This window comes from Camelina sativa, chromosome 19 (assembly GCF_000633955.1).
Source record: "Camelina sativa cultivar DH55 chromosome 19, Cs, whole genome shotgun sequence".
Lineage (NCBI taxonomy): Eukaryota > Viridiplantae > Streptophyta > Magnoliopsida > Brassicales > Brassicaceae > Camelina > Camelina sativa.
The window spans coordinates 15171529-15186241 of NC_025703.1; the positions used below are offsets into that span (position 1 = coordinate 15171529).

Below are 14713 nucleotides of genomic sequence, written 5' to 3' on the forward strand. Positions count from 1 at the left end.
CCCCCCCCAAGCCAAGGTAAGCATTTGAATATTTTCTAATAAATGACAAGTTTCCTTTTCTTTTGCAGGTTGGTTTCAAAGTAGTCTAGATTCATTTTTTACTTTGATTTGTGAATTATTTTTTGCCTTTTCTTCTTTTTTCAAAGACGCTAGAAGGTCAAGGTTGTCGACATATTAATAAGATCCCTCGCAGCTCTTGTAGTTCACGTTTTTGCGTATTATCAATAAAGAGAGAACTTTTCTTATAAGTGTTTTACGAGTTCACCGATCTTTTGCAGGTTCCCCTTGATTCGTAAGTTCTTCGACTTAACACAATCTCACTCAATGATTGTGTGGCGCCCATCGATCCATTTCACCCCTTAGCCAACGCAAAGAGAACCGTGTGGTCCTTTGTACCGGCACCGTCAACTCCAGTTAGGTCATTCAAATAGAGAGTACCGTTTGGTCAGCTGTTTGGATTCACTTCACCCCTTCCATCTTATATCATTTTGGTATCCTGAGCCTAAACGCTCCTAGCCCATGTTGCTTCTTTTCTTTTTTTTTTGCTTGTCGTTGTGTTTCTTTGCTCTGTTTTCGTGTTTTGTTTCGTCTGTTTCTGTGTGAATTTTTGAGTCGTTGTTCACTTCTATTTTATTTAGTTATTGAAAGTTAATTTAAAAAAAAAATCGTCGGTATTGTGTTTTGCTTTGTTGCATATGTTCGGTTCTCGTTTTAATTAAAAATCAAAAACAAATTTTTCTTTTTTTTACAGTTCACCATTGTGGTGTCTAGTTTATTGGTTTAGTTGCAACATTTATTTACTTTTCTTTTTCCGCGTGATACGTTTGATTTTGTGTGCTAAGTGTGTAACATGACCATTCAATGACGAACAACAAGATAACGCTACCATGCTATAGACCTTGGCCGCCATTCATACACAACTTCGAACCATGGGCAAACGTCTTAACCATATTGAACAACCACCACATGGAGAAGGCGAAGGACAAGTACCCGACCTTAATGGCGATTCGCCAGGAAAAACGAAGGTAGTCGCCGGGGAAAACAAAGGTAGCCGCCGGTGCTGTGTTACCTCAAGAGATAATAACAGATTTAAACGACGAAGACGGTGGACAAGACGTTGAGTTGCAATGGAAACGAATGGTTGCTGATCTTAAAAAGAAAGTTTCTTTGTAGAATTTGCATGGCTATTTGTGACGTTTCGGGGTCTATGGAAGGTGATCCAATTGAGGTTTCAGTCGCGCTTGGTTTGCTAGTCTCTGAGCTGTCAGAAGAGCCATGGAGAGGTAAGCTTATAACATTCAACAACAACCCTGAATTGCATTTGGTGAAAGGAGACGATTTGAGATCAAAAACAGAGTTTGTGAGGAATATGCAATGGGATATGAACACTGATTTTCAGAAATTGTTTGATTTGATTCTTGAAGTGGCTGTGCATGGGAAGCTGAAGCCGAAAGAGATGATCAAGAGGGTGTTTGTGTTCAGTGATATGGAGTTTGATCAAGCGTCGACTTCGACTTCGCCACACAATAGATGAGGAAGTTTTCATCCGACTCCAAGTAATGGATGGGAAATAGATTATGAGGTGATTGTGAGCAGTACAGAGAGAAAGGTCTTTCATAATTAATTTACCTTCGCCATGAGATTCAATGTGAACAATTTGTTGAGTGTGTGAGATCTAACAGAGAAGATCTACGATCTAAAGCATATGTTTTGCCATTTATCATATTATTTGATGAAATTTTTGGTGAAAAATAAAATGCATAAAGTAATAAGTATTTAAATATAAAATTTATTAGTTTTTTGAATAATTATTTTAGTACTTTTTATGATTTATATAAATAAAGTTTTTGGTGTTTCTAAACATTTATATAATTATATATTATATTTACTATATCTTAACCGCTAATGCACCTGCTACTCAGCTAGTCATAAAACTCCCACAAACGCACCCATTTAAAAATGCTAAACTAGTCATTCAAACACTTGAAACTGCAACCGTCTGCTTCCACAATCTTCCACAACCACAACCGCAAATGCTGCGTTTGAACCAGTTAGACCCTAAGTCGGTTGTTGTAGTTGACTGATAACATTAAAATTTGTAGACTTTGTTACATTTGGTTAAATGTTTGAATAAAAATTGAAACTTGAATTTATTGATTTATTTCAGTATATTTTGTTATTTTCTTATAAGTTTTGAATTAAAAATTCTTAAAAGTTGTAAACAAGTGGGCTATATATTTTGTTATTAAAAAATTTGTAAACTTTGTAAACAAAATGGGTATATATGAACAACTTACTTTAGAAAATTGATTAGGGTTTTAGAACTTGATACAAAGAATATGTTCACTTGAATATATACATGTATATAGAGATATATGTATTTTAATTATCTTTGGTTTTTGAAAAAAGCACACACCGCGTGAAAATAAGCTGTTGAAATCTATCGATTTTGAGCAGTCTACGGTACAAAGCAGTTTATATGATTGGTATTAACCGCTAGCAACCACAATCACTCACAAACGTTGTGTTTGCGGGTGATAGTGGAAAAACCAATCAACGCCTAACCCGAGCATTGACCGGCTATAAGATTATCTTTCTATGAATTTTTTTTCAGATACTCATTAAAAAAATGGGTATGGTACAGTATATAATATCTAGCTGTCTTGGGTCAATTGAAGAAAATTGTGATTCCCATAAAAATATAATACCTTGGGGTCAAAATCATAATAAGAATAGATTCAAAATTACTTTTTTTCTTTTCTTTACATGCATGTTCAAAGTTGACTTTCAAAATTTACCATGTATGCATTAATTTTATTTAGCTACATATCAGGTTTATGTCTATATATAAGCCACCTCATAAAGATACAAAAAAAGAGAGAGAACCAGGCAGGAAACAAATCTATAAAGAAACATGATTTTCTGTGGACAGGTCATCAACATAGATGGTAACAAAAAAATTCCTTTTTTCTTTAATAATATTTGTTTTTGTTTAATAGGTAGCAAACATTTCTGTCAAAAATTAGTTTCTGTTTGAGGTTGTCTTTCTCAATATTGTTTCTTTCCAATACTTCTCTCTCTCTCTTTTTCTTTCTGTTATAACCTATTAAACTCTACATAAAACAGCAAAACTTAAATTGTTTCTCGTTTTTATAGAACGGATTAGTAATTTTTATGTTCTTCGTATAAAACCCATTACAAGTTTTTGAGAGTCCTATAAGTTATTTGTTAGTAGGAGAGGAGGTTTCAGACCAAGAACAAGAGAATCCTTAGAAAAATGAGTTGTTTCTCTTGTTTCTCTTCAAAAGTTTCGGACAAAGAAGGTTCTTCGATGCCTGCTCCTTATAAGCAACCAAACTCACCTAGTAAGCTCACGTCATTTTTCTTGGAAACGTGCAACGTTCGTTTTTGTCTAAATCGTTATGGTTTTTTAAAGAAAATTATGTTATGGTATATTTCTTACAGAGAGAACAACAAAAGAAGTGGTGGCTAACAACGCAAACGTGCCATTAAACAATATGGGGGCACAGATTTTCTCGTTCCGTGAGCTAGCCACGGCGACAAAGAATGTCAGACAAGAGACCCTCATCGGTGAAGGCGGGTTCGGGAGGGTTTACAAAGGAAAGCTCGAGTCAGGACAGGTCGTGGCAGTGAAACAACTTGATAGAAATGGATTACAAGGACAAAGAGAGTTCTTGGTCGAGGTTTTGATGCTTAGTCTTCTTCATCATTCGAATCTTGTGAATCTTATCGGTTATTGCGCAGATGGAGACCAAAGACTTCTTGTTTACGAGTACATGCCTCTTGGATCCCTCGAAGATCATCTCCTAGGTACATCATCATCTCTCAATCAACATTTCAATTGTTTAAGCTAACCAAAAAAATATAATAATAACTAGAACCGGTTTTTGATGTTTAAACTAAAACAGATCTTGAGCCGGAACAAATACCACTAGATTGGAACACTCGAATTAAGATTGCTTTAGGAGCGGCAAAAGGACTTGAGTATCTTCACGATGAGGCTGATCCTCCAGTGATTTACCGAGATCTTAAGTCGTCAAATATATTGCTTGACCAAGAATACATTGCGAGATTATCGGATTTCGGTTTAGCGAAGCTAGGTCCTATTGGAGACACACTACATGTGTCTTCCAGAGTTATGGGAACTTATGGTTATTGTGCTCCTGAATACCAAAGAACCGGCCATCTTACAGTTAAGTCAGATGTCTATAGCTTTGGAGTTGTGTTGTTGGAACTTATATCCGGAAGACGAGTTATCGACACAATGAGACCTAGTCATGAACAAAATCTGGTTACTTGGGTGAGTACTTTATATACTAGCATATATGATTTATACTAATGGCTTATCAATGTAGACATTAATTAACAATTTACAACTATGGTTTAATTAGGCGCAACCGATCTTTAGAGATCCTACTAGATTCTCACACCTAGCTGATCCATTGCTACGAGGCGATTACCCGGAAAAGAGTTTTAACCAAGCTGTAGCTGTGGCCGCGATGTGCCTGAATGAAGAAGCGACTGTTAGACCACTAATGAGCGACATTGTTACAGCCCTGAGCTTCCTTGGTGCATCCTCCGATTTCTCCACTACCGGCCCTAACCATTTGCAACAAAATCGATCCAATGAAGATAATCAGGACGCACCTCAGTGGGATTCAAGTCCTAGATAAGTTAATACGCAAATGTAGACATTTTTATATTATTATATGACCCAACAATTCACAACTTTTGTTTCTTCCATTTATTTTACTTTTGGGTTAAAATTTCTTCCATTTACTTTATTTGTTTTTTATAATTACATTTGGTCCAAATTTTTATCAACATATCGCTTCTAAATTGCTTTAAAATGAAAATAAGATATATAGCCCAGCCTAATTTGTGTGTGTGTGTGTGTGCGCGCGCGCGCGTGAGAGTACATACATTCCATTTAGAATAAACAACCTACAAAGTTACAAACTCATTCTAGTGTTAAGAGATAGGTAACTAATGATATATAAGCCTCGCATGGGGAGGACTAATAATACCCGGCAAAAGTCTTTATGAACACGGACAATAACGGGATATTGGAGGACTTTAACATGCTAGTGGGCAATTGCCGATGGTGGATATTAAGATCCATGACCATGAGGCCATAAATTGCCAAAAAGTTCGTCTTATATACAAGACTAAACACAATCAAAATCTAGTCATGTGAGAACCTTGCACGAGCCTGTTCTCTCGGTTTTCTTCCAATTACGCATTTGCCTTCGCCATAGTTATACAGGTTCCTTTAATCTAATGTTCAGTTTGGTTTGTATCTCATCTTCATCCTCCAGTTGGCCTTTTCTTTGTTTCCGCTTGTGGCCCTTGATAGAGTTAGAACCAAACCGGCTCTTGATCTGAGAAGCATATGGCGGAGAAGCTGAACTTTGAGGTTATCTCGACTTCACTGGTCACTTTTTGAATTGATAATCATAACTCTCTAGTCGTGATATGCTTCTCTTTGTACAGATGCAATGATGGGTACTTTTTATCATAACTTGTATCACTAATAAAAATAAAAATATATTTCTAATCTGATACTAATCCTAAAAGTTCCAAATAAAGTAAAACTAAATTATTATTTTGTATAAAAAAACTTAAATTATTTATCTCAAAACTAAGTCATATCCTACTATGGCTATAAAATAAATTTATAATTTGTAAATCGAATATGTTTTTTTTTTTTCTAATTCACATGAAATAAATATAAACTGATTTGAAACCTAAATTCATCCAAAAAACTAAAAAACTTAATGTGAATCGAAACCTTTTATTATATTATATCAAACCATTCCAAAAATAACAATTTCCAATTTTTTTATCACATAAGAAATATATGGCATGAAAACATCATCATCACTTACTGCTAAAATAATATCTCAAGAATATAGTAAATTATAATGCATGACACTATGACAGAGAGAATTAGCAAATAAAAATATGCATGTAACACTTTTTCCAAATACGTACGACACTTAAAAAAACTATTCTTTCGACGGCGACGGCGGATCTAGGGTTTTAAACCTCCCATGATCTTGTTTTTGTGGTTGGTGAATGTTTGAGGTTTTCTTGGGATTACAAGAGATACGGTTTTATGGTGTGGACGAAGTTTTGGGTTTGTTTGGGTGATAGAGGCTCAAATCTCGCAGTTGGGGTGCCGATATGGATGGTTTGGGAGATTTCAAAAAGGATATGGGTTTCAATCCTGTCATTTGGTTTCTTTTTCGGAGTTTATCCCGGTGTTGGGGATTGCAAATTTGCGGATGTGGGGACAGTGCTGGTGTTTTGAGCGAATTGGCCAAGGATACGGTTTTCAATCGCTTGATTTGTTTTCCTTTCAGGGGTGGACCTTTACGGGTTCTCTAAGATTTGGGTATTTGGGGAAGCGATCTGAGAGGGCTTTGATGGGATTTGGGATCAGTTCTCGCTGGTTATTTTGGTTAATTGTTGAGGATACGAATTGGAAAGTCGTATCTTATTGGTTAGGGATGGATCCTCTGTCCTTCCTTGGATGTTTCTTGCAGATTCGGGAGATTGGGCAGATGTTTTTTTCCTAATTTGGTTGATCTGGTTTGTTGGCTTTACTGGTCTGGCAAATTCTATAAAACGGGTTTGGGTGTTGTGGTGGAGAGACATCTTTTGCTTATCTCTCTTTGTTGGCATTTAAATTTGGGTAACGATGTGACAAGCGGGGCTTTTGGGGAAGGGTTTGTCGGGTCAGAAGGAGAATGAAGCAAGACCGAGGGGCAGAGTTGAGATCTCTTATTTTGACAACTCTGCGCTTATTGCTGGCTATTTGAAGACGGTTGTTGGGAGGTGTTTCAACCCACAAATGCAAGACATGAAAGCGTTGTTGATCATGTTTCCGCGCATTTGGCAGGTAGAAGGGAAAGTGGCTGGTGCTGATCTAGGTTCTGGTAAATTCCAGTTCGACTTTGATGAGGAAGCGGACATCAATGAGGTTTTGTCAATGGAGCCGTTTCACTTTGATTCCTGGATGGTGTCTATGGTGCGGTGGACTCCAGTGGTGGATCCTTTTTATCCATCATCGCTGAAGTTTTGGGTCAGGGTGTCTGACGTTCCTATCCAGTTTTGGGCAAAGCCCACTTTCCGCGACATTGGATCAGACTTGGGGGTGGTTGAAGCGGTTGATATTGACCATGGTCGGGTGCAGGTTACGATTGATGGTCGTAAGCCTATCTGTTTTGAACTTGATATTGAGTTTTTTGATGGAGAAGTTACAATTGTCAAGCTTGACTATGAGAAACTCAATGGGTGGTGTAAGAAATGTTTTAGTCTGTGTCATGATGAAACTGTCTGCCCAGTAGCTAAAGGTGTGGCTCAAGGTGGTTCGATGGTTAGGGTGGATCAGCCTGACAAAGCTCAATTTATGAGTTATAAGGGTGCGGTCATGGCTGAGGGGAGGAAAAATACGGGTCAGGCTGGGTCGTCCAGAGGCAATAATGGACACCAGTTTGGTGGTTCATGGTCTCGGTCTGAGCATGGCAGGGGACACTTGTCGCGGCAGAAGGGTTTCTCCAAAGGAGCCTCCAGTTCGGGTACGCAAGACCAGAGAGGGAGGAATGGGCTAGTTCGGGGTCAGCCTCGTCAATGACAGGGTTCTACGTTGCCATTGATTTCGGAGGAGGTAAGGGGGACAGCTTTTAAGCAAAGAAAGCATCGACAGGTCAGGAAATCACTCTTCCAGGAGTCGGAAATGGCGGCGGTAGCCATGGATCAGGATGCTCAGGTTTCTGGTCCTTTTTGAGGAGGGTCAGGTTCTCGTGGAGGAGGGTCAGATTCTCGATGACACAGAAGTTTGTGAGAGGTCTGCTGGACCCACTCTTGGGACGGGTGAATTTGCTGAGGCAATGGGGGGACTTCCTTTGGCCTCGTTTGAAGCGGAGATGGATCAGGATGATCACTCTGTTCTTGGCTCGCAAGATGGAATGGGGAGGGAATTTTGGTGGAGGAGAATGTTTCCCAGTCTTCAGCAGTTTCGGCACTAGTAGGATTGACTGGAAACTCGGTGGCATCGGACACTTATGGTGCGGTTATGCAGGATCCAGATATTGTTAGTGGGGATAGTAAGGTGGACAAGATTGTTGAAAATGTTGATGGNTTTATTTGTTTTTTATAATTACATTTGGTCCAAATTTTTATCAACATATCGCTTCTAAATTGCTTTAAAATGAAAATAAGATATATAGCCCAGCCTAATTTGTGTGTGTGTGTGTGTGCGCGCGCGCGCGTGAGAGTACATACATTCCATTTAGAATAAACAACCTACAAAGTTACAAACTCATTCTAGTGTTAAGAGATAGGTAACTAATGATATATAAGCCTCGCATGGGGAGGACTAATAATACCCGGCAAAAGTCTTTATGAACACGGACAATAACGGGATATTGGAGGACTTTAACATGCTAGTGGGCAATTGCCGATGGTGGATATTAAGATCCATGACCATGAGGCCATAAATTGCCAAAAAGTTCGTCTTATATACAAGACTAAACACAATCAAAATCTAGTCATGTGAGAACCTTGCACGAGCCTGTTCTCTCGGTTTTCTTCCAATTACGCATTTGCCTTCGCCATAGTTATACAGGTTCCTTTAATCTAATGTTCAGTTTGGTTTGTATCTCATCTTCATCCTCCAGTTGGCCTTTTCTTTGTTTCCGCTTGTGGCCCTTGATAGAGTTAGAACCAAACCGGCTCTTGATCTGAGAAGCATATGGCGGAGAAGCTGAACTTTGAGGTTATCTCGACTTCACTGGTCACTTTTTGAATTGATAATCATAACTCTCTAGTCGTGATATGCTTCTCTTTGTACAGATGCAATGATGGGTACTTTTTATCATAACTTGTATCACTAATAAAAATAAAAATATATTTCTAATCTGATACTAATCCTAAAAGTTCCAAATAAAGTAAAACTAAATTATTATTTTGTATAAAAAAACTTAAATTATTTATCTCAAAACTAAGTCATATCCTACTATGGCTATAAAATAAATTTATAATTTGTAAATCGAATATGTTTTTTTTTTTTCTAATTCACATGAAATAAATATAAACTGATTTGAAACCTAAATTCATCCAAAAAACTAAAAAACTTAATGTGAATCGAAACCTTTTATTATATTATATCAAACCATTCCAAAAATAACAATTTCCAATTTTTTTATCACATAAGAAATATATGGCATGAAAACATCATCATCACTTACTGCTAAAATAATATCTCAAGAATATAGTAAATTATAATGCATGACACTATGACAGAGAGAATTAGCAAATAAAAATATGCATGTAACACTTTTTCCAAATACGTACGACACTTAAAAAAACTATTCTTTCGACGGCGACGGCGGATCTAGGGTTTTAAACCTCCCATGATCTTGTTTTTGTGGTTGGTGAATGTTTGAGGTTTTCTTGGGATTACAAGAGATACGGTTTTATGGTGTGGACGAAGTTTTGGGTTTGTTTGGGTGATAGAGGCTCAAATCTCGCAGTTGGGGTGCCGATATGGATGGTTTGGGAGATTTCAAAAAGGATATGGGTTTCAATCCTGTCATTTGGTTTCTTTTTCGGAGTTTATCCCGGTGTTGGGGATTGCAAATTTGCGGATGTGGGGACAGTGCTGGTGTTTTGAGCGAATTGGCCAAGGATACGGTTTTCAATCGCTTGATTTGTTTTCCTTTCAGGGGTGGACCTTTACGGGTTCTCTAAGATTTGGGTATTTGGGGAAGCGATCTGAGAGGGCTTTGATGGGATTTGGGATCAGTTCTCGCTGGTTATTTTGGTTAATTGTTGAGGATACGAATTGGAAAGTCGTATCTTATTGGTTAGGGATGGATCCTCTGTCCTTCCTTGGATGTTTCTTGCAGATTCGGGAGATTGGGCAGATGTTTTTTTCCTAATTTGGTTGATCTGGTTTGTTGGCTTTACTGGTCTGGCAAATTCTATAAAACGGGTTTGGGTGTTGTGGTGGAGAGACATCTTTTGCTTATCTCTCTTTGTTGGCATTTAAATTTGGGTAACGATGTGACAAGCGGGGCTTTTGGGGAAGGGTTTGTCGGGTCAGAAGGAGAATGAAGCAAGACCGAGGGGCAGAGTTGAGATCTCTTATTTTGACAACTCTGCGCTTATTGCTGGCTATTTGAAGACGGTTGTTGGGAGGTGTTTCAACCCACAAATGCAAGACATGAAAGCGTTGTTGATCATGTTTCCGCGCATTTGGCAGGTAGAAGGGAAAGTGGCTGGTGCTGATCTAGGTTCTAGTAAATTCCAGTTCGACTTTGATGAGGAAGCGGACATCAATGAGGTTTTGTCAATGGAGCCGTTTCACTTTGATTCCTGGATGGTGTCTATGGTGCGGTGGACTCCAGTGGTGGATCCTTTTTATCCATCATCGCTGAAGTTTTGGGTCAGGGTGTCTGACGTTCCTATCCAGTTTTGGGCAAAGCCCACTTTCCGCGACATTGGATCAGACTTGGGGGTGGTTGAAGCGGTTGATATTGACCATGGTCGGGTGCAGGTTACGATTGATGGTCGTAAGCCTATCTGTTTTGAACTTGATATTGAGTTTTTTGATGGAGAAGTTACAATTGTCAAGCTTGACTATGAGAAACTCAATGGGTGGTGTAAGAAATGTTTTAGTCTGTGTCATGATGAAACTGTCTGCCCAGTAGCTAAAGGTGTGGCTCAAGGTGGTTCGATGGTTAGGGTGGATCAGCCTGACAAAGCTCAATTTATGAGTTATAAGGGTGCGGTCATGGCTGAGGGGAGGAAAAATACGGGTCAGGCTGGGTCGTCCAGAGGCAATAATGGACACCAGTTTGGTGGTTCATGGTCTCGGTCTGAGCATGGCAGGGGACACTTGTCGCGGCAGAAGGGTTTCTCCAAAGGAGCCTCCAGTTCGGGTACGCAAGACCAGAGAGGGAGGAATGGGCTAGTTCGGGGTCAGCCTCGTCAATGACAGGGTTCTACGTTGCCATTGATTTCGGAGGAGGTAAGGGGGACAGCTTTTAAGCAAAGAAAGCATCGACAGGTCAGGAAATCACTCTTCCAGGAGTCGGAAATGGCGGCGGTAGCCATGGATCAGGATGCTCAGGTTTCTGGTCCTTTTTGAGGAGGGTCAGGTTCTCGTGGAGGAGGGTCAGATTCTCGATGACACAGAAGTTTGTGAGAGGTCTGCTGGACCCACTCTTGGGACGGGTGAATTTGCTGAGGCAATGGGGGGACTTCCTTTGGCCTCGTTTGAAGCGGAGATGGATCAGGATGATCACTCTGTTCTTGGCTCGCAAGATGGAATGGGGAGGGAATTTTGGTGGAGGAGAATGTTTCCCAGTCTTCAGCAGTTTCGGCACTAGTAGGATTGACTGGAAACTCGGTGGCATCGGACACTTATGGTGCGGTTATGCAGGATCCAGATATTGTTAGTGGGGATAGTAAGGTGGACAAGATTGTTGAAAATGTTGATGGGGAGAATGTTGGTGAGCCAGGGGATGGTTCTGGTTTGGTGGAGGCATCAAGTGATCAGTCTCTTGAAGAGAACGATGATGCAAAGATGACAAGTGACAAAGTGGAGGGTGATCAGCAGGCTGCATCGGAACTTCCAAAGTGGAGTTAGGGGACAAAGGGAAGAAGGGAAAGGGGGCTTTGGTGCTTATAGGGATTTCAACTAAAAGAGGAACGCTAATCTGCTTCTGTCTCCACGAAGACGTCCCCCGTCAAATGGACAGGAGTCTGGCGCAAGCGGTGTTACTCTAAGGACCCAGGAAGGGGTGAAAGGCGGTTNTGTTTTTTTTTTTTCTAATTCACATGAAATAAATATAAACTGATTTGAAACCTAAATTCATCCAAAAAACTAAAAAACTTAATGTGAATCGAAACCTTTTATTATATTATATCAAACCATTCCAAAAATAACAATTTCCAATTTTTTTATCACATAAGAAATATATGGCATGAAAACATCATCATCACTTACTGCTAAAATAATATCTCAAGAATATAGTAAATTATAATGCATGACACTATGACAGAGAGAATTAGCAAATAAAAATATGCATGTAACACTTTTTCCAAATACGTACGACACTTAAAAAAACTATTCTTTCGACGGCGACGGCGGATCTAGGGTTTTAAACCTCCCATGATCTTGTTTTTGTGGTTGGTGAATGTTTGAGGTTTTCTTGGGATTACAAGAGATACGGTTTTATGGTGTGGACGAAGTTTTGGGTTTGTTTGGGTGATAGAGGCTCAAATCTCGCAGTTGGGGTGCCGATATGGATGGTTTGGGAGATTTCAAAAAGGATATGGGTTTCAATCCTGTCATTTGGTTTCTTTTTCGGAGTTTATCCCGGTGTTGGGGATTGCAAATTTGCGGATGTGGGGACAGTGCTGGTGTTTTGAGCGAATTGGCCAAGGATACGGTTTTCAATCGCTTGATTTGTTTTCCTTTCAGGGGTGGACCTTTACGGGTTCTCTAAGATTTGGGTATTTGGGGAAGCGATCTGAGAGGGCTTTGATGGGATTTGGGATCAGTTCTCGCTGGTTATTTTGGTTAATTGTTGAGGATACGAATTGGAAAGTCGTATCTTATTGGTTAGGGATGGATCCTCTGTCCTTCCTTGGATGTTTCTTGCAGATTCGGGAGATTGGGCAGATGTTTTTTTCCTAATTTGGTTGATCTGGTTTGTTGGCTTTACTGGTCTGGCAAATTCTATAAAACGGGTTTGGGTGTTGTGGTGGAGAGACATCTTTTGCTTATCTCTCTTTGTTGGCATTTAAATTTGGGTAACGATGTGACAAGCGGGGCTTTTGGGGAAGGGTTTGTCGGGTCAGAAGGAGAATGAAGCAAGACCGAGGGGCAGAGTTGAGATCTCTTATTTTGACAACTCTGCGCTTATTGCTGGCTATTTGAAGACGGTTGTTGGGAGGTGTTTCAACCCACAAATGCAAGACATGAAAGCGTTGTTGATCATGTTTCCGCGCATTTGGCAGGTAGAAGGGAAAGTGGCTGGTGCTGATCTAGGTTCTAGTAAATTCCAGTTCGACTTTGATGAGGAAGCGGACATCAATGAGGTTTTGTCAATGGAGCCGTTTCACTTTGATTCCTGGATGGTGTCTATGGTGCGGTGGACTCCAGTGGTGGATCCTTTTTATCCATCATCGCTGAAGTTTTGGGTCAGGGTGTCTGACGTTCCTATCCAGTTTTGGGCAAAGCCCACTTTCCGCGACATTGGATCAGACTTGGGGGTGGTTGAAGCGGTTGATATTGACCATGGTCGGGTGCAGGTTACGATTGATGGTCGTAAGCCTATCTGTTTTGAACTTGATATTGAGTTTTTTGATGGAGAAGTTACAATTGTCAAGCTTGACTATGAGAAACTCAATGGGTGGTGTAAGAAATGTTTTAGTCTGTGTCATGATGAAACTGTCTGCCCAGTAGCTAAAGGTGTGGCTCAAGGTGGTTCGATGGTTAGGGTGGATCAGCCTGACAAAGCTCAATTTATGAGTTATAAGGGTGCGGTCATGGCTGAGGGGAGGAAAAATACGGGTCAGGCTGGGTCGTCCAGAGGCAATAATGGACACCAGTTTGGTGGTTCATGGTCTCGGTCTGAGCATGGCAGGGGACACTTGTCGCGGCAGAAGGGTTTCTCCAAAGGAGCCTCCAGTTCGGGTACGCAAGACCAGAGAGGGAGGAATGGGCTAGTTCGGGGTCAGCCTCGTCAATGACAGGGTTCTACGTTGCCATTGATTTCGGAGGAGGTAAGGGGGACAGCTTTTAAGCAAAGAAAGCATCGACAGGTCAGGAAATCACTCTTCCAGGAGTCGGAAATGGCGGCGGTAGCCATGGATCAGGATGCTCAGGTTTCTGGTCCTTTTTGAGGAGGGTCAGGTTCTCGTGGAGGAGGGTCAGATTCTCGATGACACAGAAGTTTGTGAGAGGTCTGCTGGACCCACTCTTGGGACGGGTGAATTTGCTGAGGCAATGGGGGGACTTCCTTTGGCCTCGTTTGAAGCGGAGATGGATCAGGATGATCACTCTGTTCTTGGCTCGCAAGATGGAATGGGGAGGGAATTTTGGTGGAGGAGAATGTTTCCCAGTCTTCAGCAGTTTCGGCACTAGTAGGATTGACTGGAAACTCGGTGGCATCGGACACTTATGGTGCGGTTATGCAGGATCCAGATATTGTTAGTGGGGATAGTAAGGTGGACAAGATTGTTGAAAATGTTGATGGGGAGAATGTTGGTGAGCCAGGGGATGGTTCTGGTTTGGTGGAGGCATCAAGTGATCAGTCTCTTGAAGAGAACGATGATGCAAAGATGACAAGTGACAAAGTGGAGGGTGATCAGCAGGCTGCATCGGAACTTCCAAAGTGGAGTTAGGGGACAAAGGGAAGAAGGGAAAGGGGGCTTTGGTGCTTATAGGGATTTCAACTAAAAGAGGAACGCTAATCTGCTTCTGTCTCCACGAAGACGTCCCCCGTCAAATGGACAGGAGTCTGGCGCAAGCGGTGTTACTCTAAGGACCCAGGAAGGGGTGAAAGGCGGTTATGGTGGAGTTAAGCCACCAAAACCAAATATTAGTAAATGAATATTCTAAGTTGGAATTGTCAAGGTCTAGGTAATAAGACCACCATTGGACATCTCAGAG

General features: G+C 40.6%; 1 protein-coding gene across 1 annotated transcript; it reads left to right on the top strand.

Moving 5' to 3' along the window:
- LOC104767851 (serine/threonine-protein kinase At3g07070-like) lies at nucleotides 3278-4694 on the top strand. The gene is made up of 4 exons (XM_010491821.2): nucleotides 3278-3365; nucleotides 3466-3831; nucleotides 3930-4321; nucleotides 4413-4694. The coding sequence occupies exons 1-4, from the start codon at nucleotides 3278-3280 to the stop codon at nucleotides 4692-4694; spliced, it is 1128 nt and encodes a 375-aa protein (XP_010490123.2).

Bases quoted from the DNA above. Each gene is read 5' to 3' on its own strand.
- LOC104767851 (XM_010491821.2), top strand. From the start codon at position 3,278: ATGAGTTGTTTCTCTTGTTTCTCTTCAAAAGTTTCGGACAAAGAAGGT. The intron at 3,366-3,465 runs GTAAGCTCACGT...TATTTCTTACAG, and splicing joins TAAGCAACCAAACTCACCTA to AGAGAACAACAAAAGAAGTG. The intron at 4,322-4,412 runs GTGAGTACTTTA...TGGTTTAATTAG, and splicing joins AACAAAATCTGGTTACTTGG to GCGCAACCGATCTTTAGAGA.